The 21,572-nt window shown below is 36.9% G+C and overlaps 1 protein-coding gene across 6 annotated transcripts; it reads left to right on the top strand.

The window, feature by feature from the left end:
- The first annotated feature begins 593 nt into the window (after positions 1-593).
- On the top strand, positions 594-3,817 carry LOC139866162 (4-hydroxy-3-methylbut-2-enyl diphosphate reductase, chloroplastic-like). 6 transcript variants are annotated; one of them, XM_071854305.1, is made up of 8 exons: positions 594-714; positions 1,273-1,448; positions 1,537-1,593; positions 1,815-1,851; positions 1,989-2,167; positions 2,257-2,388; positions 2,722-2,830; positions 3,106-3,817. In XM_071854305.1, the coding sequence occupies exons 5-7, from the start codon at positions 2,105-2,107 to the stop codon at positions 2,785-2,787; spliced, it is 261 nt and encodes an 86-aa protein (XP_071710406.1). In that variant the 5' UTR covers positions 594-714; positions 1,273-1,448; positions 1,537-1,593; positions 1,815-1,851; positions 1,989-2,104; the 3' UTR covers positions 2,788-2,830; positions 3,106-3,817. The 6 variants fall into 6 exon arrangements, 5 of the variants coding, with proteins under 5 accessions (XP_071710406.1, XP_071710404.1, XP_071710405.1 ...); XR_011765280.1 differs by having other exon boundaries at positions 600-889; positions 2,249-2,388; XM_071854303.1 differs by having other exon boundaries at positions 600-889.
- The last annotated feature ends 17,755 nt before the right edge of the window (positions 3,818-21,572 follow it).

A 21,572-nucleotide genomic window follows, 5' to 3' on the forward strand; every position in this document is an offset into this window, starting at 1 on the left:
GTAAGTACATGAGAATTTTTAAGGTCTTTGTTTATGCTTTATTCAAATAGGTAAAATAAACGAACATAGTAATTTCGAATGTCGATGCATTATTTTGAGAGTTGCTCACAAATATAAGACAATTTTTTAAATTAATAATTTATTAATTTATCGATATAATAATATCTCGCTAAATTAATAAAATATCTCGGTCATCACTATATACATTAAAAGAGAGTCACGATTAGCTAATAAATGTTTTCAGAACCCCCTTAATTACCGTTAGATTAGAAAATTACATCATAATATACCTTGATCCAACGGTCCTTAATCATCAACTTAAAATATTAGCTAATAAATCATTCTTAATCAAGATTATACCCTTAATACCCTTAAAAAAAAAAATACGCGGACCTTAAATATTACTATTCGGATCTACCAAACTACGGAGTAAATGGATCCCTCTTGACCAAACTACCGAGTAAATGCAGATCAATTCATTCATCTTCTTCATCAGTTCTTCGATACCTAATGGATTCCTAATCCATTTCGTTTTCTTAATTCATCTTCTTCATCCATTATCATCTTCAATTCCATCTCGATTTAGCCGCTACTCCTTTAATTGTAATGAACAAGTAAGCCGACGACTCTTCTTCATCCAAAACGTTGATCAGTGGATTCAGATTGGAACTGCTGCTGGCTCAACGTTTTCTTATTTGGTGAACGATAAAGAAGGTGGATTCATGCTTGTCTTAAATCTAGCTCCATTTTAATTCTCGTGAATGGGTCGCGAATCAACTGATGTTGTTGTCAGAAATTAGGGTTTCAGTCATCGCTTTGATTTTGGATTTTGAAATCGTTAAAGTCTCTGTTGTAGCCACTGAAACCGTAACTGTTTTGAAATTTCAAGGTTTTCGCTTACTGTTGTCAATGATTTTGATGTTTCTGTTTTCCTGAGCTTAAAAGCTTTTGATGCGAATATGTAATTAGTGATTTTGTATAAATATTTTAAAGATTATGAATTGTAGTTGTTCTGTGTTTGTAGTTGTTCTTTGAGTTTATAGTTCTTTCAGCCAATGAATTATACACATATAACTACTATCTTTTCATCTAATATATGGTCTTTTCATTACCCTAAATAAAGATTATGAATTGATATAAGAAATTGTTTGAGTAAGTGTTTTTAATTGTGTTGTTTAAATCAAAGTTGTACAATATAAATACAATCATCTTGAAAATATGCACATAAATTTTCTAAATGTTATACTTTTGCTAATTAGCATATGCCAACAGGTTGTCTATTTGAAGGTTTCAAGGGTCATGCTAGAGTAATTTTACCATGGGCTGACGTCGTGTTTTGAATGCGATTTGGCTTTTTTTCGCAAGTGAAGTTCCCTTTATGTACACTAGCAGAAACTAAGAACCGCAGCTCATTGCGTTGAGTATGCCATCTAATTAAATGGGATGTGGTACTCTACAATGCCATTTCATTTTTGTTCTTTCACCTCTTCATTAATGTCTTTTTTTCTATATTCATTATTGAGCTAACCTTTGCAGGTGCATAGTGGAAAAAGTTTTGATTCTCCTGAACATATTCGGTGGTTGTATTTAGAGGTTAACGAGTACTCTGCTGCTTTCTTACTTTGCCTTTATAACTTAGCGGATACTGTTTAGAGTGTGCTATGTTTTCAGTTGATACATGAATCTCATTCATTTATGTACAGACTTGAGTATTTCTATTTGAAGCTTTATTCTTTTTTGTCAAATCGTATCCCACATTTTTTCTCATCTGAGATTTCAATTAAGTTACACACTTGTGTTTTCCTTCTTTGTAGATAAAAATTGCTGTATCAGAACTTGTTGTGACATGAAGTAATTATTATTGGTTTTGGACGTTGTCTGTAGAGCATTGGTTCTTTCTTAATAGTGTCATTTGTTTCTTGTAATCATTTAATTCCAAATTTAATCTACTGTACAAATTTGGTAATACCTTGACTTATGTAATGTAGAGGCTAGAAGAGATGGATGTTAAAGACATTCTCATCAAGATTGGAGAGAAACAGTTTGATGTTATCAAAAAGGGTACGTTGTGGTATTGCCTGCTTTCGGGGCTGCAGTCAATGAGATGTTGACTTTGAGTAACAAACAAGTTCAAATAGTTGATACAACATGCCCTTGGGTATCTAAGGTATATCTTTCTGTTTATCGATGAATTAAATTTTCACCCCTTATGCAATGATTTCAAGTCATTAATTAATTTGTTCTTTAGGATAAAAGGTTTGGAACTCGGTCGAAAAGCACAAGAAAGGGGACTATACATCTATAATCCATGGTAAATATTCTCACGTGGATACTGTAGCAACAGCGTATTTTGCAAGAAAGTATGTTATTGTGAAGAATATGGATGAGGTATACTTAACATTTCCCTCATTTTTTTTTTACTTTCTTTCTTGTGTGTATTTCTACTAGTGCGTCTTTAGGCAATCACCCTTTCATTAAGATGTATTGAACATTTATTCACACCATTTTATGTCTGAATATGAGGGTTTTCTTTTTCTACTGGAAATAGGCAACATATGTGTGTGATTACATCCTTGGCAATAAACTTAACGCTCATAAGCAGTGACACCTACAAGTGTACCCGTTCATCTCTTCTAGCTTCAACCCCTTTACCCATTCTGCCACATATACATACACACGATTGTTACTTGAAAGCATGTGATTTGTCTTCTTTTATTGCAGATACAAGCTGCTTTTCACACCAATGAATCGGGAGAATGGCTTCCACACCTCAAAACGAGATGGTAGCAAGAATGAATTATTTCCGTGAAAAGAGGATGTCATATTTAAGGTGAAACTGTAATTAATATTTTCAGTTGGTTTCTAAATTTGATTATAGGCGGCTTAGTAAATGGGTCAAATAAATAAAAATTGATTAAGTTCGGTGGCCGGGTTTGTTGAACCGTCTACAGTATATATTATGTATACGTTTCAATAGTCTAAGGTAAATGATAAATGCATAAGTTACATTAATATCTAACTTTTATTAATGGCTATCTGATATGTTATTAACATGTGTCACATTCATATATTGCCTGATATATTATTTGTGCATCACATTTACAGATGGTATACGACATAAAGCGCAATGCATTATGTATATGAATAGAGTTTCTTCCCGAAACCTAGCATAAATTGTATTTGCCCATGCTCTTCTTGTTGGTCTTGATTGGAGGTAGTATCTGCGATGGAGCCTCTTACTCTTGAAAATCAGCGGCTAACAAGTGGTACTTAATTCGGGCAGACTTCGGTTGAGCTAGTGCTACATGGTGCACATTTTGCGCTTTTATAACTTCAGTTTATGCCCGCATATGCAACGATAAATGAAAACTATTGTTGCACAAGAAGCAACAATAGGAAGAGAGATATCAAAGGGAACAAATATGTGAAATGGAGCAGAGAGCAACCTTTTTTAGAGAAGGAATTTGTGACATGTAAGCCATCGAGTATTACGATTATGATGACAGAGGAACAACGCGCTGCATTTGAACGACCTTCGTAAACCACAAACATTGTTAATCGCTATTCATTATCATGACGAATAACAAAAATAACAATCAACAAGGTGAGTTTTTCTGCAATTACTAATTGTATGTTATTATCAATCAAAGTCCTTAGGTCTAGGGTTATGGGTGCACTCTTTATGCAAGTTCTGTTGTAACCCTATTTGCCAATGTTGTTTGTTTATATCTGTCTTCTGCAATCAACAACTTAAATACCACCATGAGGTCATTTTTTGTAGTGTTTTCATCCATAACCGTAGTTGGTATTTTTTTTATTTTTTGTGCTGATTGGTTTCCATAAGCTGCAATTCCAATACCTTTTTCAAATTTGTTGGAGTACAATTGAAGACAGTGGTAATAGTTTTTATGATTGGAGCTGCCTTCATATCCAAAGAAGTCTCCAGGTCAGCAAGTTAATTGGATTTTCTATTGTTTTTAGTCAAAGTATTATTCTGTGGTCTCCTGGTGCTATTATGACTTTTAATAGTCAACTGCTCAGAAGGAGAAAGGTTGTTTTTGAGTATGGGATATTTGTTATAAGGGTGGAGTTCTTATTTGATAATGTGGCTTTCTACTTTATTAGATTTTACGAGGCTCAAATATTGTCCTCCTAATGATATTTATCAGTGGAATAGTTCTTGGGTTATTGATGTTAATGGTAGCCAAAAGAATGAAGATGATAAAATTTTTAAAGAGCTATATGATACAGCTAATTGTGGTCGAATGGTGTTCATGGATTGTTATTATGGGCTCACATCATGGTTTCTATTGTTGAGAATAATGTTAAGTGTATTTTGGATCAAATGCTTAAATGTTTGAAGTGGTGGGCTTGTCATCTTAGAACTGTTCATTGGGCCACGTTGTTTAGGTCTACTCATGTTAATCAGGTTAAAGATAAGGGCCATGATGTGCTTGTGTCGGGCTGTAAAGATCATTGTGGCAATAATATGTTAGTTTTGGTTGGTCTAGGTGGCCTTGTCCACTTATGACGGTTTTGAGTTGTGACAAGTTTCATAGTTACATTTTTTAAGATTCAAAGAAGGCTCAAATATGGCAAAAGATTAAATTGTGTGCTTCGGGTTTACTGTAATGATTTTTGGTATAATTTTGGTTGTATTTTTATTTGGTATTTTGATTGTTGGACTTGGGATGTTCATTAGGTAGCCCTTTTTTCTTTGGTTAGGTCATTTTGGTTAGTCATCAAAGTTGTCATTATGCAAGTGTTTTTGGAGTTCACTAAAAACTCCTCTTGGGCATTCTCCCGTTGTATTTGTACTCTTTTTATTCTAATGGATTTTTCGGGGTAAAGTCGCCTTATCTAAAAAATAAAAATAAAAAATCATATGTTTGTTATCATTAGTAATTTTTTACTTAGTTTGAGCTGATTGTTTGCTTATCTATACCATTAATGTATACTATACTGCACGGTTACAAAATTAATTACAAGATGGACATTTACGTGAAAAGACTTTGCATGAATACAAAAGATACTCACCACAAGACAACAAACAATGAGATTAGTTACAATTCATGACCACTGATATTGCACATTTCTCATATATTTATCATGGCAATATCCGTCATTTTTAGTCCATTCGGATACGGTTTTGGTCTTTATTCGCGATAATTGGGAAGATTATGATTCGAGAGCCGAGAAGATCTTTTATACGCATTTTTGATCATTTTGAGGTATGTTCCATGTTATTTTATAAGCGGTGCTTTAATACGATGGAGCGATGTGGTTTTGGGCATTTTTATGGTGTAAAACGAAGAAGTTTCTGTGTAAGTATTAAGCCGCGGCGCGGCCAGAAGACCCGCGGCGCGGGATAAAACTAAATTTGAGGGTCGAGCATTATGATAAAGGTTGGAGTGCTGGCAAGTTTTAAGCCGCGGCGAGGCTATTGGGGCCGCGGCGCGGGTCATTCCTGATGGCAGTTTTTGAGCTATAAAAGGGAAATTAAACCCTAACTTTGAGCCACTTTTGATCCTGACGAATTCCAGCAACCTTGGGGCGTTTTTTAGTGATTTTTGGGGAATCCCAACGTCATCTAATCAACTCAATCATTCCGAAAACACGTTTTGATTCGTCAATCATTCAAGATCAAGATTTCATCTAGGTTTAATTCTTATCAACAATAATGAATTATCTTAATTGTTTGTTTTTGATTTCTATTGTTGCCATGGTTATTGGCTAAATTATTTAATGTTTGTCTAGACTTATAAACCTTTGTATTGGATGCTACTTATCAGTTATTCTTTTAATTAATGATGATTTGATGTTTGAATTAAAGAACGGTTCTTATTAAAGCTAGGCTTTTCGATTCAATTGGTTGTGTATTTGTTTGATAGGACGAGAGTTCATTAATTTAATACATAAATTTACAATTGGTTTGTCTTAATTGATTGTTTGCTTACTCGAAGACGAGAGTAAATTGGATTCAAAAGGCTACACAAAATAAGGGTGAATTATACGCAACGAGAGTTGGTGTGATTGAGATTCGAGTCTTCATCTCAGTTGGAATATTTGGTCACAATTAGGAGGTCTTAGGCTACGGGGAATTCCGTGTCGTGTAATCTTAATTGAAGTGTTTGCGCTGAGGAATTCCAGGTGAACCGACTAGATAATTTACATTAGTTAGATAATAACTGGGGCTTAATCTAAATGCATCCAATACTAGGTGTAAAAGGTCTAGACAAACATTCGTTCTCCTATTTGATTACAACTATCTTATTTTTACTTGTCTGTTTGCTTTAAAGCTTAAACTTAAAAACACAAAAATATTTTCTTTTACTTTTAATCTATCATTGATTTGGCTAATCGTTAAATAGCCACAAAACAAATTATCTCGTACTTTCGACTTTCGTAGATTAATTTAGTTTATTTTTCATTAGTTGCAATCTTAATTCTCACGTTAAACTGTCCTTGGAACGATTTCGGAATTACCAACTTTATACTATTGCACGATCGGGTACACTGCCCGTTAGTGTGTAGTAATCTTTAAACCGGTATTTTTCAGAGATAAATTATATACTAGATTTTACACATCAAGTGTTTGGCGCCGCTGCCGGGAACAGTTGTGTCGAAAATTAAGATTGTTATCTAATTGTTCTTAGTTTAGTTTTACTTATAGTTTATTATTTCTTTTCGTTTATTCTCAGTTGAATCGGTGCATTTAATCAGTTGTTAGTTTTGATTTCGCAGATAACATGTAGTGCATGCCACATACGCGTTCTTCTAATTCTTCGATTTTTCAACCGTTTGACGAACCCGAAAGAGAGTTATTCAGAGCGGTAAGTCAAGAGCAACAGTCTACAGTGGATTCATCTTCGTCTTCGAGTGCTAATATAATTAATTTGGGGAGTAGTTCTGAGACTGTGGTGTCCGATACACCACCTGAAATCAGAGAAGAAGAAGAATCTTACGTTTCATTAGATCTTTCCGAGACCGAAGAGATGGCTGAATAACCAAATCGTCCTCAGACTATGGCAGAAAAGTTGAAGGCCACCCGAGCTGGCCAGGGCAATTCGATTACTCAACCGAACATCACTCAGCCTTTTCAAATTACAGGTCCGATTCCGAGTTTGATTTCTTCTGACTACCAATTTCATGGCAAGGATAGTGAGGATGCTAACGAGCATCTTCGTATTTTCAATGATGTTTGCAACCTTTTCAAGCTGCATGAGGTTGCCGATACTTTGATCAAGACAAGGCTTTTCCCCTGGACTCTTAAGGGAGAAGCTAAGAGATAGTTAGATAAGCAGCCAGAGGGAGCGATTACCTCTTGGGAAGTTTTGGTGGATAAGTTTTTAGCAAAGTTTTTCCCTGCATCTCGAGCTGCTAGACTTCAAGCAGATATTTCGCAATTCAGACAAAAGAGCAGTGAGACATTATTTCATGCTTGGGATCGTTATTCTAATATGTTACGTTCGTGTCCGCAACACGGGTTGAATGATTTACAAAAGGTCCAGAATTTCTACAAAGGTTGTGACATACCAACTCGTCAGAGTATTGATCAAGCAGCAAGTGGTACTTTAATGGATAAGACAGAAGAAGAGGCGTTAGAGATTATTGAAAAGTAAGCTGCCTACACTCACGAATGGCACCAAGATCATGAGTCAACCCGTTCAGCTTCAGTTAAGAGAACCGAAACCACTGGTACGTTTGATGATTATGGGTCTATTAATGCTAAGTTAGATAAATTTGGTAGGCACTTGGAGAAGTTGGAGAAGGACATGCATGGTATTAAGGTTGGTTGTGAGTTTTGCGGGGGATTACACTTAGGAAAAGATTGTGATGCAGGTTTGACTATGAACCAGAAAGAAGAGATCGATTATATTAGTCAACAGAACAACAATCAGTTTTAGGGACGTGCGCAGTTTAATAGGAATTTCAACAATCCCTATAATCCTCAAGGTAATCAAGGTTCGAGGTTCCAGCCAGGATCTAGTGGAGGATATCAACAGCAAGCTACCGGGTATTTTCAGAAACCCCAAGCCGAAGAGAAAAAGTCCAACCTTGAAGCTATGATCGAAAAGCTTGTGATGTCTCAAACTCAGCTTGTTACTACTGTTACTCAAAACAATGAGAAGAATGACCAAATGTTTCGAAATCAACAAGCAGCTATTCAGAATCTGGAGAAACAAATTGGTCAACTTGCTAATCAGAGTAATAAGAGGAAACCGGGGGAGTTACCGAGCAAAACAGATACTAACCCGAAGAATGAGCATGTTAATGCTATCACCGCCAGAAGTAGTTTAGCATATGATCCACTGAGGAATCCCGATAAGTATGACTTGCGAGTGCTGTTAGCTAAGGATAGTGAACCGGTTGTTGTTAGTGAACCGGAGGGGGAAAAGGAGCCGGAACGGGTGATTGAGAAGGTTGTAAGGGTACCGGAAACCGTTGCTGCGAAACCGGTAGTTAAAGAGTATCAACCACCGCTCCCATTCCCGAGGAAGCAGAGATTGGAGAAGCTTGAGGCGAAAAAGTCCAAGTTCATGGACTTGATTAAAAAAGTTAACATAAATTTGCCTTTTATTGATGTGATTGCAGGTATGCCCAAGTATGCAAAGTTTCTTAAGGACTTGCTAACTAACAGGAAGAAGCTGGAGAACGTGTCTTCAGTCAAGTTGAATGCCGCGTGCTCAGCGGTACTTGCAAACAATCTTCCCGAGAAGCTTGAGGATCCTGGGAGTTTCACCATCCCTTGTTTACTGGGTAATTTGGATTGTATGAGAGCGTTGGCAGATTTGGGGCTAGCATAAATTTAATGCCCTATTCTATTTATTTAAAGCTAGACCCCGGGGAGTAGAAACCCACGCGTATGGCTATTCAGCTAGCTGACCGCTCTATTAAATTTCCTCGTGGAATTATCGAGAATATGCTAGTTAAGACCGGGCCGTTGGTTTTCCCGGCCGATTTCGTGGTTTTGGATATGGAAGTGGATGAAAGGATTCCACTGATTTTGGGTCGGCCATTTTTAAATACGGCTAGATGTATCATTGATGTTTATGGCCAACAGTTGACCCTTAGGATAGATTATTTGCATGCAACTTTCTCAATCGACCATGCTTTAAAATACCCTGCCTACACTGATGATACATGTTATTTTCTTAACACTGTGAATGTCTAGTCTGAGTTTTTGCAGGAATTCCCAGAGTTACAGGGTTCAGGAGAATGTTCATTGGTTGAAATTGATGAAGAGTTGCAGGTTGAGGAGGTGGATATTTTGACCACCTTGATGGAAAACGGATATGAGCCGACCGAGGAGGAGTTCAATGAACTCGAACGTGATGTGGATTACCGAAGCAAGTCTTCAATTGAAGAACCTCCCGAGTTAGAATTGAAGCCACTTCCAGATCATTTGGAATACGCTTATTTGCAGGAGGAATCTAAGCTCCCGGTAATTATTTATTCTTCTCTTACTACAGGTCAGAAAACTGAACTTGTGACCATGCTAAAGGCCCATAAACCGGCCATTGCGTGAAAAATTCATGACATCAAGGGTATTAGTCCCTCCTATTGCACCCACAAAATTCTTATGGAGGATAACTCCAAACCTATGGTGCAACGTCAAAGGAGGTTGAACCCGCACATGCAAGATGTCGTGAAGAAAGAGATCATTAAGCTCCTCGATGCAGGTCTGATTTACCCAATTTCTGACAGTCCGTGGATTAGCCCGGTACACTGTGTACCTAAGAAAGGTGGTATGACTGTTACCACTAATGATAAAAACGAGTTAATTTCCACTCGGACTGTCATGGGGTGGCGTGTTTGTATTGACTATCGTAAATTGAACGACGCCACTTTCAAAGACCACTTCCCGTTACCTTTCATGGATCAAATGCTAGAGAGGTTTGCGGAAAACAGCTTTTATTGTTTTCTTGATGGTTTTTCGGGCTATTTTCAAATTCCTATCTCGCCCGAGGACCAAGAGAAAACCACTTTCACGTGCCCGTATGGCACATTCTCATACCGTCACATGCCCTTTGGCCTTTGTAACACTCCGGCCACTTTTCAAAGGTGCATGATGGCCATATTCCATGATATGATAGAAGATTGCATGGAGGTGTTCATGGATGACTTTTCGGTCTTCGATGACACTTTCGATTCATGCCTTCTTAATTTAGAGCGGATGTTGGTAAGGTGTGAGAAATCTAATCTCGTGCTCAACTGGGAAAAGTGCCATTTCATGGTACAAGGGGGCATCGTCCTCGGGCACAAGATTTCTAGGAAAGGTATTGAGGTGGATCCCGCAAAGGTAACGGCTATTAAGAACCTTCCACCTCCCACCGATGTTAAGGGTGTTCGGAGTTTTCTCGGGCACGCCGGTTTTTACCGGCGGTTCATCAAGGATTTTTCCAAAATCGTTAACCCGATGAATAAACTCCTCGAAAAGGACACACCTTGGAACTTCTCCGAAGAGTTCCAAAAGGCATTCGAACTTCTTAAGGAGAAACTGATCAATGCACCCATCATAATTGCTCCGAATTGGTCCCTTCCATTTGAGCTTATGTGTGATGCATCCGACTTTGCTGTTGGCTCTGTTTTGGGCCAAAGGGTTGAGAAACATTTCCGACCCATTTATTATGCAAGCAAGACCTTGTAAGGAGCACAATTGAATTATACTACCACTGAAAAGGAGCTCCTTGTGGTGGTCTTTTTGTTTGATAAGTTCCGGTCCTACTTAGTCTTATCTAAGACTATAGTCTTTACGGACCATTCTGCTCTAAAGTACCTTTTCGCCAAACCGGATGCTAAACCTCGACTGCTTAGATGGATCTTGCTTTTACAAGAATTTGATGTTGAGATCCGGGATAAAAAGGGTGCCGAGAACTTAGCGGCCGATCACCTTTCACGTCTTGAGAATCCCTCCCGTGAGGTTCTCGATGAGACTACTATTCAAGATAATTTTCTCGATGAATATCTCATGAAGGTGGAGGAGTGTGAAGACCCTTGGTTCGTTGATTTTGTTAATTACTTGGTTGGGGGGTTCTTAGAAAAAGGTTGGTCACATCATAAACGTAAGAAATTCTTTAGTGACCTTAAGTATTATTTTTGGGAGGACCCTTACCTTTTTTGGCGGTGTTCTGATGGAATGATCCGCCGATGTGTTTCCGGAGAAGAATGCGAGCGCATTCTTATCCAATGTCATCATGGACCGACGGGTGGGCATTATGGTCCCCAAGTTACGGGATGAAAAGTATTTGAGACCAGTTTTTATTGGCCTACTATCTTCAAGGATGCCCACCGAATATGTCAATCGTGTGATGCTTGTCAACGGGCAGGCCAAATCAACCAACGAGATGAGATGCCTCAAAATGTCATTCAAGTTTGTGAGGTTTTCGATATTTGGGGGATTGATTTCATGGGCCCGTTCCCGAAATCTAATAATAAACTCTACATTCTTGTTGCCATCGACTATGTTTCGAAATGGGTCGAAGCGCAAGCTTTGCCCACTAATGATGCACGGGTTATAGTTTCATTCCTTAAACAACTCTTTTCTCGGTTTGGTGCCCCAAAAGCTTTAGTTAGCGATCGGGGAACTCACTTTTGTAATGTCTAACTTGAAAAGGTGTTGAAACGATATGGGGTGACCTATAAAGTTTCCACATCCTACCATCCTCAAACGAATGGGCAAGTCGAAAACACCAACTGAGCTTTAAAGGGGATTCTTGAAAAGACAATTGGTTCTAATTCCAAGGAGTGGTCGTTTAAGCTTGATGATGCCTTATGGGCATTTAGAACGGCGTACAAAACGCCAACCGCAACCACTCCTTTTCGGTTACTTTATGGTAAAGCGTGTCATCTCCCGGTGGAGATTGAACACAAAGCTTTTTGGGCTCTCAAAACGAGCAATCTTGATTGATGTCAAAGCAGAGGGGTATAAAATACTATTAAATTTTAGCAGGAAAAACTATTAAATACGATACAATTTTACACAAGATATTTATTTATTTATAGAATGGATATACTTAAACCTTGCTACAACACTTATAGGCAGTGTACCTAATCGTACAGTAGTGTAGTTTTTAGTAAGTCCGGTTCGTTCCACAGGGAAATCTTTAAACAAAGCTCAACGCTATATTAGTTTACTTTTATAGAAATACAAACATATATATAAGTAATATTATTATTATAAAGGGGGGTTTTTACCGTTTAATGATCGGTTTGTCGATTTTAAAACTTTAGTCGCAGTTAAAACCTAATGTAAAATATTAAATAACTAAAAGACTTAATTTAAAGCGTAAAGTAAATAACGATAATGAAATTGCGAATAATAAAAGTGCGATAAAATAAACTTGCGATAATTAAAAAGTACGATAATTAAAAATGCAATTAAATATAATAACAATAAAAAATGCGATAATTAGAAGTGCAATTAAATATAAAATAAAGGAAATTAAATATGAAATAAAAGAATTATGCTTATTTAAACTTCCGTAATCTTGATGTTTGACGTGTTGATTTTAGTTTTATGCCCATGGGTTAATTGTCCTTTGTCCTGGATTATTCAATATGTCCGTCTGGTTTTTGTCCATAACAGTCCATCAGTCATAAATATAAAGTGCGAGTGTCCTTGTCAAATTATTATTATACCCGAAGTTAAATATTCCAACTAATTGGGGATTCGAATTGTAACAAGGTTTTAATACTTTGTTTAATGAATACACCAGGTTATCGACTGCGTGTAAACCAAGGTTTTACTACTTTGTTAACAATTACACCAATTACCCTTGAATGTAATTTCACCCCTGTTTTAATTATTCTAGTGGCTATTAATCCATTCCCGTGTCCGGTTAAATGAACGATTATTCGTACATATAAATACCCCGCCCATCGTGTCCGATTGAGTGTATATGGTAATTTATAGGGACGCCCAATTGTAAATCTTTATATTAACATTAACAAACTTTCATTTAGTTAAACAAATATAAAGCCCATTAATAGCCCATAGTCTAATTTCCACAAGTGTCGTTCTTTTGTCCAAACCCCAATTATGGTACAAAGCCCAATTACCCAATTTTAGTAATTAGCCCAACATCATGATTACTTCGGATTAAATAAGCATAATAATAACTTAGCTACGAGACATTAATATAAAAAGGTTGAACATAACTTATAATGATTAAAAATAGCGTAGCGTTACACGGACAGAATTTCGACTTACACCCTTACAACATTCGCTAACATACCCTTATTATTAGAATTATAATTAAAATTAAAATTAAAATATAAATTATATATATATATATATCGTATATATGAGAGAAGAGAGAAATAGAATATGAATTGTGATCAGAATTCGGTTGGCTTTATAGGGATTTTCGTTTTTTGGGGCTCCGCGACTCGCGGCAAAATCCTCTTCAAACTCCGCGAGTCGCGGAGAATGTATTTACAGCTCCCACCTTTGGAGTCTTTCTCTGCCGACGGTTTTATAATATATATATAATATATATATAATTAATATAATTAATTATATATTATATTATATTTATATACATAGTTAACTTGTAATTTTTAGTCCGTTGCGTCGAGCGTTAAGAGTTGACTCTGGTCCCGGTTCCGGATTTTCGAACGTCCTTGCGTACAATTTTATATTTTGTACTTTGCGTTTTGAATCTTGTACTCTTGTAATTTCGAGACGTTTCTTATCAATAATTGGAACCTTTTTGATTGTCTTTTGTACTTTTGAGCTTTTTGGTCGTTTGCGTCTTCAATTCGTCGAATCTGTCTTTTGTCTTCACCTTTTATTATTTAAACGAATATCACTTGTAAATAGAACAATTGCAACTAAAAGCTTGTCTTTCTTGAGGAATAATGCTATGAAATATATGTTCGTTTTTAGCATTATCATTGATCTTAAGGAGGAGGGTCGCCTTCGTTTGAGCCAATTAAATGAGTTAGAAGAGTTAAGGCTCGATGCTTATGAAAACACGTTGATTAGTAAGGAGAGGACAAAGAAGTGGCACGATAGTCATTTAAAAGATACTAAAGAATTTAAGGAGGGGGATCGTGTGCTTCTTTTCAATTCACGTTTTCGTTTGTTTCCCGGAAAGTTAAAGTCTAAGTGGTCGGGACCATTTATTGTTCATAAGGTTTATCCCCATGGGGCGGTTGATTTGGTTAACTCGAAGGGGGAAGAGTTTAAGGTGAACGGTCATCGGGTCAAACATTATGTCGATGGACCGCAAGAGGTGGACGATGAGATTAAACTCATCTTTACCTCTAACGACAAAATCTTGGTTATAATCTTTGTTGTAGAGTTTGTATAATATTTTTGTAGTTTTGTATATTTCATCCTTAAAACAGGTGCAATATGATCATTGGTTAAATGCGTGGTTACGGGAAATTGTGTTTTTGTTGGAAAACTTAAAATTTTAAAAAGGAAAATCCGCTTTTTTTAATTCGTTGCGCGGCTGGAGAGCCCGCGGCGTGGGGTAACACATGTTTTACAGGTCGAGGGTTTTTAAATTTTCAGGGATTTTTGGTGTATTAAGCCGCGGCGCGGCTAAGTTAACCGCAGCGCGGGCCGCATCTGAAAGAAATTCCAAAGTTGTTTTTTTTATAAAAGGAAGTGGGTCAAACCCGACCCAAGGATTATACCCGACGGGAATTTGATATATTTAGGGTTATTTGCTGATTGAAAAACACATTTATCTCTTCATACTCAAGCACGAATACAAATCCTCTCAAACCCTAATCTTTAATCTTCAATTTTTGCTTAAATTTCTTCATTAAATCTCTAATTCATGGTGCCTAAGGTCTGATTTTAACTTTCTTTATCTTGTTCTTACCTAATTACATGCTTATTTGATGATTAAATTCGGATTAGGTTTAGAATTAGTGTGGGGTTATTAATTTTGGTTTTGAATGTTTAAATTAATCATGAGTCTTTGTTGAATGTGATTAGTATGTATGAAATTCATAATCTTTTTGTGTTTATAATGCATATCTTTGATTCTAGAGTTCATGGTTTATTTGATTTCGAATTGGAGATAAGTAGTTGGGAAACACTGATTATGGGTTTTTGTTAAATAAGGTTGTCTTGAATGATAAGTGTGGGGTATGTCAATTTGGTCGGGTCATTAGGGTTCTAGTTTAATTGAATGGTTTTCTTATGATTAATTTGTTTTTATATGATAGAGATGCCATGATATTGAAGCTATGATGACTTGGTGCTAGTTTGTTTGTTGAATTTTGGATTGACTTGCTAAATTTGGAGTTTAAAATTATCTTTCCACTAATGTTAATTGCTTCGAACGTCTTAAGTGTAATGTTGAGATGTTACGAATGGATGATAATTGTTCGAGTATTTGGAAAAGATGATTTGTTGTGGTTGATAGTTTGTGATTTTAATGTTGGTCATGATTGATTATGATTGTAAAAATTTGTTGACCACGGTTGACTTATGCTTGAAACGTGGATTGTTTTGAATATGAGCAGGGACTAATCTTTAATGCTAATGGCAATGTTTGCATTTGTGTCTTGTTTGTTTGGTGTTTGTTGATACAGAAGCAAAAAATCTCCAATGCTCAAAGGGAGGCAGAAAGACTTTTGGAAATGCAAACAAATCCTGAAAACTGGTTACAAGCGTTAAGAGATGATGAAGAGTATGCAGGAAGGTTTGGGTATATTAGAAGGCGTCTAATCACGGGTACTTGGTATTTAGACTGGGCCCCGCTAGAATAAGCGGGAAGACATTTGAGAACTCATCTCCAACAGGTGCTTATGATGAGTTGGGTTGCACGCATGGGAGCAGGCGTTTTTGTGTACGGCTGTTATTTATGATGAGTTGGTGTGGGAATTCTTTTCCATGTTAACTTTTAATCCTCGCCGTGCGGTTTCGGATGTGAGTTTCTTACAGTATTGTTTGGGAGGAATGGATCGGGAAATGAGTAGGTTTGATCTTTGTCGTGCATTAAATTTGTACCCCAAAATGGACGATTTCATTTTAGGACAGTATTTGAGAGAAACTAAATATTATGGTGCCGAGTTCTTTAATGCACAGCAATACTGGTATCAACTGAGTGGGAAGAATCCGTTTGTGTCTAGTGAATCAAAGGGGCCGGACATTCGTGACAAAGATGCAAGATTGATTCAGAGGTTGTTGGGTTGCACGTTTTGTGCACGAGTGAATGGGTATGACAAGGTGACGAGTCATGATTTGTGGTCCATTTATATGATTAAGCATGGACAGTTTGCTGATTTGGCGAATTTGGTGGGTGAATATTTGCGTAAGCATGCGATGGAGAAACAAAAGGCAAAACCACTTTTGGGTGGTCATTATGTTACTAAAATTGCTCGGTTTTTCAATATTAACTTCACTCGTTGTACACCGGCTCGTGATTCAATGAAACCATTTGGGGTTCAATTTTATATTAATGCACAAATTTTGATGTGGAACTCGAATCGGTCTATGTTAGTTGAATATGTTGAACCGTCTCAACGAGGGGGAGCGAGTGGTAGTGGTATGCGACACGATGATGATGAGGACGTCGCGGCTCGCATTCATGAGTGTTTTAGTTCAGAGTCTGATGAGCCGTATGGTTCGGGTAGTGGGCAACAGTGGTCGATGTCCGAGCAAGTTTGGAATAGTTTGGTCTCGTGGGTTGATAATGTGCAAATCGGTGTGTCCTATAGTTTTAATGCTTTTCGGGGAGAACAACGGTCGCATAATGACCGTATGTGGGAAAGTGAGCAGCGGGTCAATGAGAGGTCGGCCGAGTCCGTGCATGACCAGCAACGGATTGCTTATGGGAACGATTGGCAAAAGCACAATGCTCGTCTTTTCTACTTCAACCCGGATCATTATTATGGTACTACTTCTCAGACACCCGTGTATTATCGTAGTCCAGTTCGGCCATGAGTGCAGGCCCCAATTTATAATGAGCAGGAAAGGTTGGAGGATGCTCGTCAGAGGTTTCAGCAGCAGTATCCGTACGGCAATTAGCCGTATGATGGTTTTCAGTGAGGAGGGCCTGCGAGCCCGATGATCATGTTGTAACGTGTTTAAGACTTTTTCCTTTTCTTTGGTCTGTACTTGGATATTTATGTTTTCTGCTAATGTACTTTGAAACTTAATTTGGGGGCAAGGCGTTTCGGCATCGGCTGGTGCCACCTTGTCCTGTTTATGTAGTTCGTTTGTTTTTTTTTCTTTTCTTAGGTTTGTTGGTGAAACGATTTTTCAAGTCTGGCATTAAGTTCAGCAAAACTAAATGATTGATGATATTGGTGTGATGATCGAGAATGGACGATGTTCTTATGCTGTCAGTCAGTTCAGCGCCATCTGTCACTATCATTCCGCGATCAGTGGTTAAGCTCGATAAGTTTTTATATTTTCTTTCTCACATAACCCTTTCGATTTTTATCTATTTTTGATCTCAAGTGATGGGGACATTACTTGATCTCAAGTGTGGGGGTGGGGGATGTAAAATCTCTCGGGTTGGTTGTTAATGGAATCATCATCATATTAGCTTTGACCTAAAAAGACTTGACGTTCACGGGTTTTGGTCGTAAAAAAAATTGAAAAATTAGGGGAAAAACAAAAAAAAAAAATAGAAAAGTTAGCTTAAAAATAATAATAAAAAGTAGAAAAACAATTAAACATTTGGGCCAAAACCTTTGTTATGAAAATTGGTTTTGATTTGGCTTGGTATTTTATGGCATATTTCGTGATTTCAAAGAAGCCAAAACATTTGTTTCACATGTTCATTTTCTTGGACATGAAATCCTACGAGTTCGGGGAACTCAAAGATAGGTCACTTGTACCAAAACGGGTGTAAACCGTGAGAGAGCGGTGATTGCATAGCGTGATTGTGAACGAATCACGTGCCAGATCAAAAAAACTTTTGGTTACTTGGTATAGCAGACTTCCGAAACTATACCATTTTATTATTACATCATCCAATAGTGTGATACTGTGAGAAGAGGAGCCTTGAGCTTCACCAGTGTTGTCCTTTTTAGGAACAATAGCTACGTGCTTGTGTTTGCTTAGACAACACAACCCATAGCCAAAAGCTATGGCACCCAAAGTTTTTTGGGATTTAAACCGAGTGTCAATTGAAATAGATTGGCATTCCCGAGTGAGTCAGATCCACTCATTAAGGAAGTAAAGTCTTTCGACTATTTCACTTGGTACGTATACCTCTTAAGCTGTACCATTTCATTACCCATCATTTCACGATGAGGTACTGTTAGAGGTGAAAGTCTTGAACTTTCAAAACATGTTCATTATTTTGAATGTGAAATCCTACATGAACATTAAAATTCATACTTAGGTCACTTGCACCAAGGCGAGTGTCAACCATATGAACGGTGATAGTAGCGTGTGGTCGAAACCGGACCATGCGCTAGATCGAAAACTTTAACAGGGCGATCCTCATTGTTTCTCCTAACAATGACAATGTTGCACTCGACGACTTTATTTAACCACACAGGATGTATCCATTCCATCCTAAAGGGAGTCAAGTCTCCCGAACGACACACTTGCTGATTTGTTTCAGAAGTTGTAGTCCAGACCAGTTGTAGGGTGACAAAAAATCTTGAAAAGTCATTGCTAAAATCGACTGGAAATCTACCAGGCCTCAACGTCAAACAGGGAAACTGGTAGTCAAAGCTTATCTCAATGAGGGAGATTTGCTAGCCGAATAGGAAGCGCACCATGATACACAAAATGTCAGTGATTGATCAGATTCCCAGTGGATAACCTCCGAAAAGGTAAGATATCAGCTTTTAAGCCTGATGATCTTCAATCTTTATGACTGACTTAACGGATTAGATGATTACCTCATGATTATCGATGATATCTGGACGTAATGTGTATCCTCCTAATCACATTATTTTCTTACCAACATCTCACGATGTTAGGTACTGTGGGAGGCATTGGCTTGACCAATCGCGGGGTAGCCCGTACGGTTCTTTGGTTCGATTGTTTTATCTTCTCAGCTCATAGCTTCCGCTTGGATCTCTTGTTTCATATATTTGAAGACATTATCAGGTTCGAGATCTTCTACATTTATTTGGATTATATATTGGGTACACTTTGTTCGAGTTATGATTATTATGTCGATACTTTATTGGGGATGTTGGAGATTTTGAGATTACAAGTGGAAGTCACATTGTTGATATGTTCTTTTTAAACCGTACCCAAGCTAGTTGATTCATTTGGTTATCGTTCGTTGGTTCTACTTACACTTATGAAGACGTTATCATTTAGTAGAAGATTATTTTTGAGTCGGATTTGCTTGAGGACAAGCAAGACTCTAGTGTAGGGTGATTTGATATTGCACATTTCTCATATATTTATCATGGCAATATCTTTCATTTTTAGTCCATTCGAATACGATTCTGGTCTTTATTCGCGATAATTGGGAAGATTATGATTCGAGAGCCGAGAAGATCTTTTATACGCTTTTTTGATCATTTTGAGGTATGTTCCATGTTATTTTATCAGCGGTGCTTTAATACGATGGAGCGATGTGGTTTTGGGCATTTTTATGGTGTAAAACGAAGAAGTTTCTGTGTAAGTATTAAGCCGCGGCGCGGCCAGAAGACCCGCGGCATGGGATAAAACTAAATTTGAGGGTCGAGCATTATGATAAAGGTTGGAGTGCTTGCAAGTTTTAAGCTGCGGCGCGGCTATTGGGCCGCGACGCGGGTCATTCCTGATGGCGGTTTTTGAGCTATAAAAGGGAAATTAAACCCTAACTTTGAGCCACTTTTGATCCTGACGAATTCCAGCAACCTTGGGGCGATTTTTAGTGATTTTTGGGGAATCCCAACGTCATCTAATCAACTCAATCATTCCGGAAACACGTTTTGATTCGTCAATCATTCACGATCAAGATTTCATCTAGGTTTAATTCTTATCAACAATAATGAATTATCTTAATTGTTTGTTTATGATTTCTATTGTTGCCATGGTTATTGGCTAAGTTATTTAATGTTCGTCTAGACTTATAAACCTTTGTATTGGATGCTACTTATCAGTTATTCTTTTAATTAATGATGATTTAATGTTTGAATTAAAGAACGATTCTTATTAAAGCTAGGCTTTTTGATTCAATTGGTTGTGTATTTGTTTGATAGGAAGAGAGTTCATTAATTTAATACATAAATTTACAATTGGTTTGTCTTAATTGATTGTTTGCTTACTCGGAGACGAGAGTAAATTGGATTCAAAAGGCTAGACGAAATAGGGGTGAATTATACGCAACGAGAGTTGGTGTGATTGAGATTCAAATCTTCATCTCAGTTGGAATATTTGGTCACAATTAGGAGGTCTTAGGCTACGGGGAATTCCGTGTCGTGTAATCTTAATTGAAGTGTTTACGCTGAGGAATTCCAGGTGAACCGACTAGATAATTCACATTAGTTAGATAATAACTGGGGCTTAATCTAAATGCATCCAATACTAGGTGTAAAAGGTCTAGACAAACATTCGTTCTCCTATTTGATTACAACTATCTTATTTTTACTTGTCTGTTTGCTTTAAAGCTCAAACTTAAAAACACAAAAATATTATCTTTTACTTTTAATCTATCATTGATTTGGCTAATCGTTAAATAGCCACAAAAAAATTTATCTCGTACTTTCGACTTTCGTAGACTAATTTAGTTTATTTTTCATTAGTTGCAATCTTAATTCTCAAGTTAAACTGTCCTTGGAACGATTTCGGAATTACCAACTTTATACTATTGCACGATCGGGTACACTGCCTGTTAGTGTGTAGTAATCTTTAAACCGACATTTTTCAGAGATAAATTATATACTAGATTTTACACATCAACCACCTCAAAAAATTAATATCATTACTGAATGTGGCAAACTACATCGAAAAGTAGATAAAGAAATCAAAAAGTTACATTAACGCCGTCTACAACTTTATACGTCGAACCTATTAGCAGATATGTATCGTTGAATACTACTACTTTCGAATTTAAGTGTGTTACTTTATTTTGAGACAACGTTTTTATGCACATTTTTACACATTTGAACTTTTAAAATGTCTTTTGTTGTTTTATCAAGGTTGAATTTTGTCTTAAAATATCATCATTTCATAAAATACGCGAAAGCGCGAGTCTTTAACTAATCGTTGAGAGTTAATGGTTTAAGATTTAGGAATTGCTATTTAAGGTTTACAGTTTAAGATTTAAGGTTTAGGGTTAAGACTTTAGAATTTATGCTATAGGGTATAGGGTTTATGGTTTAGTGTTTATGGTTTAGAGTTTAGGGTTTAGTTTTTAGAATTTATGGTATAGAGTTTAGAGTTTATGGTTTAGAGTTTTATGGTTTATGTTTTAAGGTTTAGTGTTTAGGGTTTAGATATAAGGTTTAGGGTTTACTGTATAAGGTTTAGGTTTTAGAGTTTAGGGTTTAGGGTTACGATTTTAGAATTTATGGTTTAGGGTTTAGGGTATAGGGCTTAGGGTTAAGGGTTGGTGGTTTATGGTTTAGGGTTGATTTAGGGTTTAGGGTTTAGATATAGGGTTTAGAGTTTAGTGTATAGGGTTTAGGTCTTAGTATTT

The sequence above is a fragment of the Rutidosis leptorrhynchoides genome, chromosome 9, assembly GCF_046630445.1.
Source record: "Rutidosis leptorrhynchoides isolate AG116_Rl617_1_P2 chromosome 9, CSIRO_AGI_Rlap_v1, whole genome shotgun sequence".
NCBI lineage: Eukaryota > Viridiplantae > Streptophyta > Magnoliopsida > Asterales > Asteraceae > Rutidosis > Rutidosis leptorrhynchoides.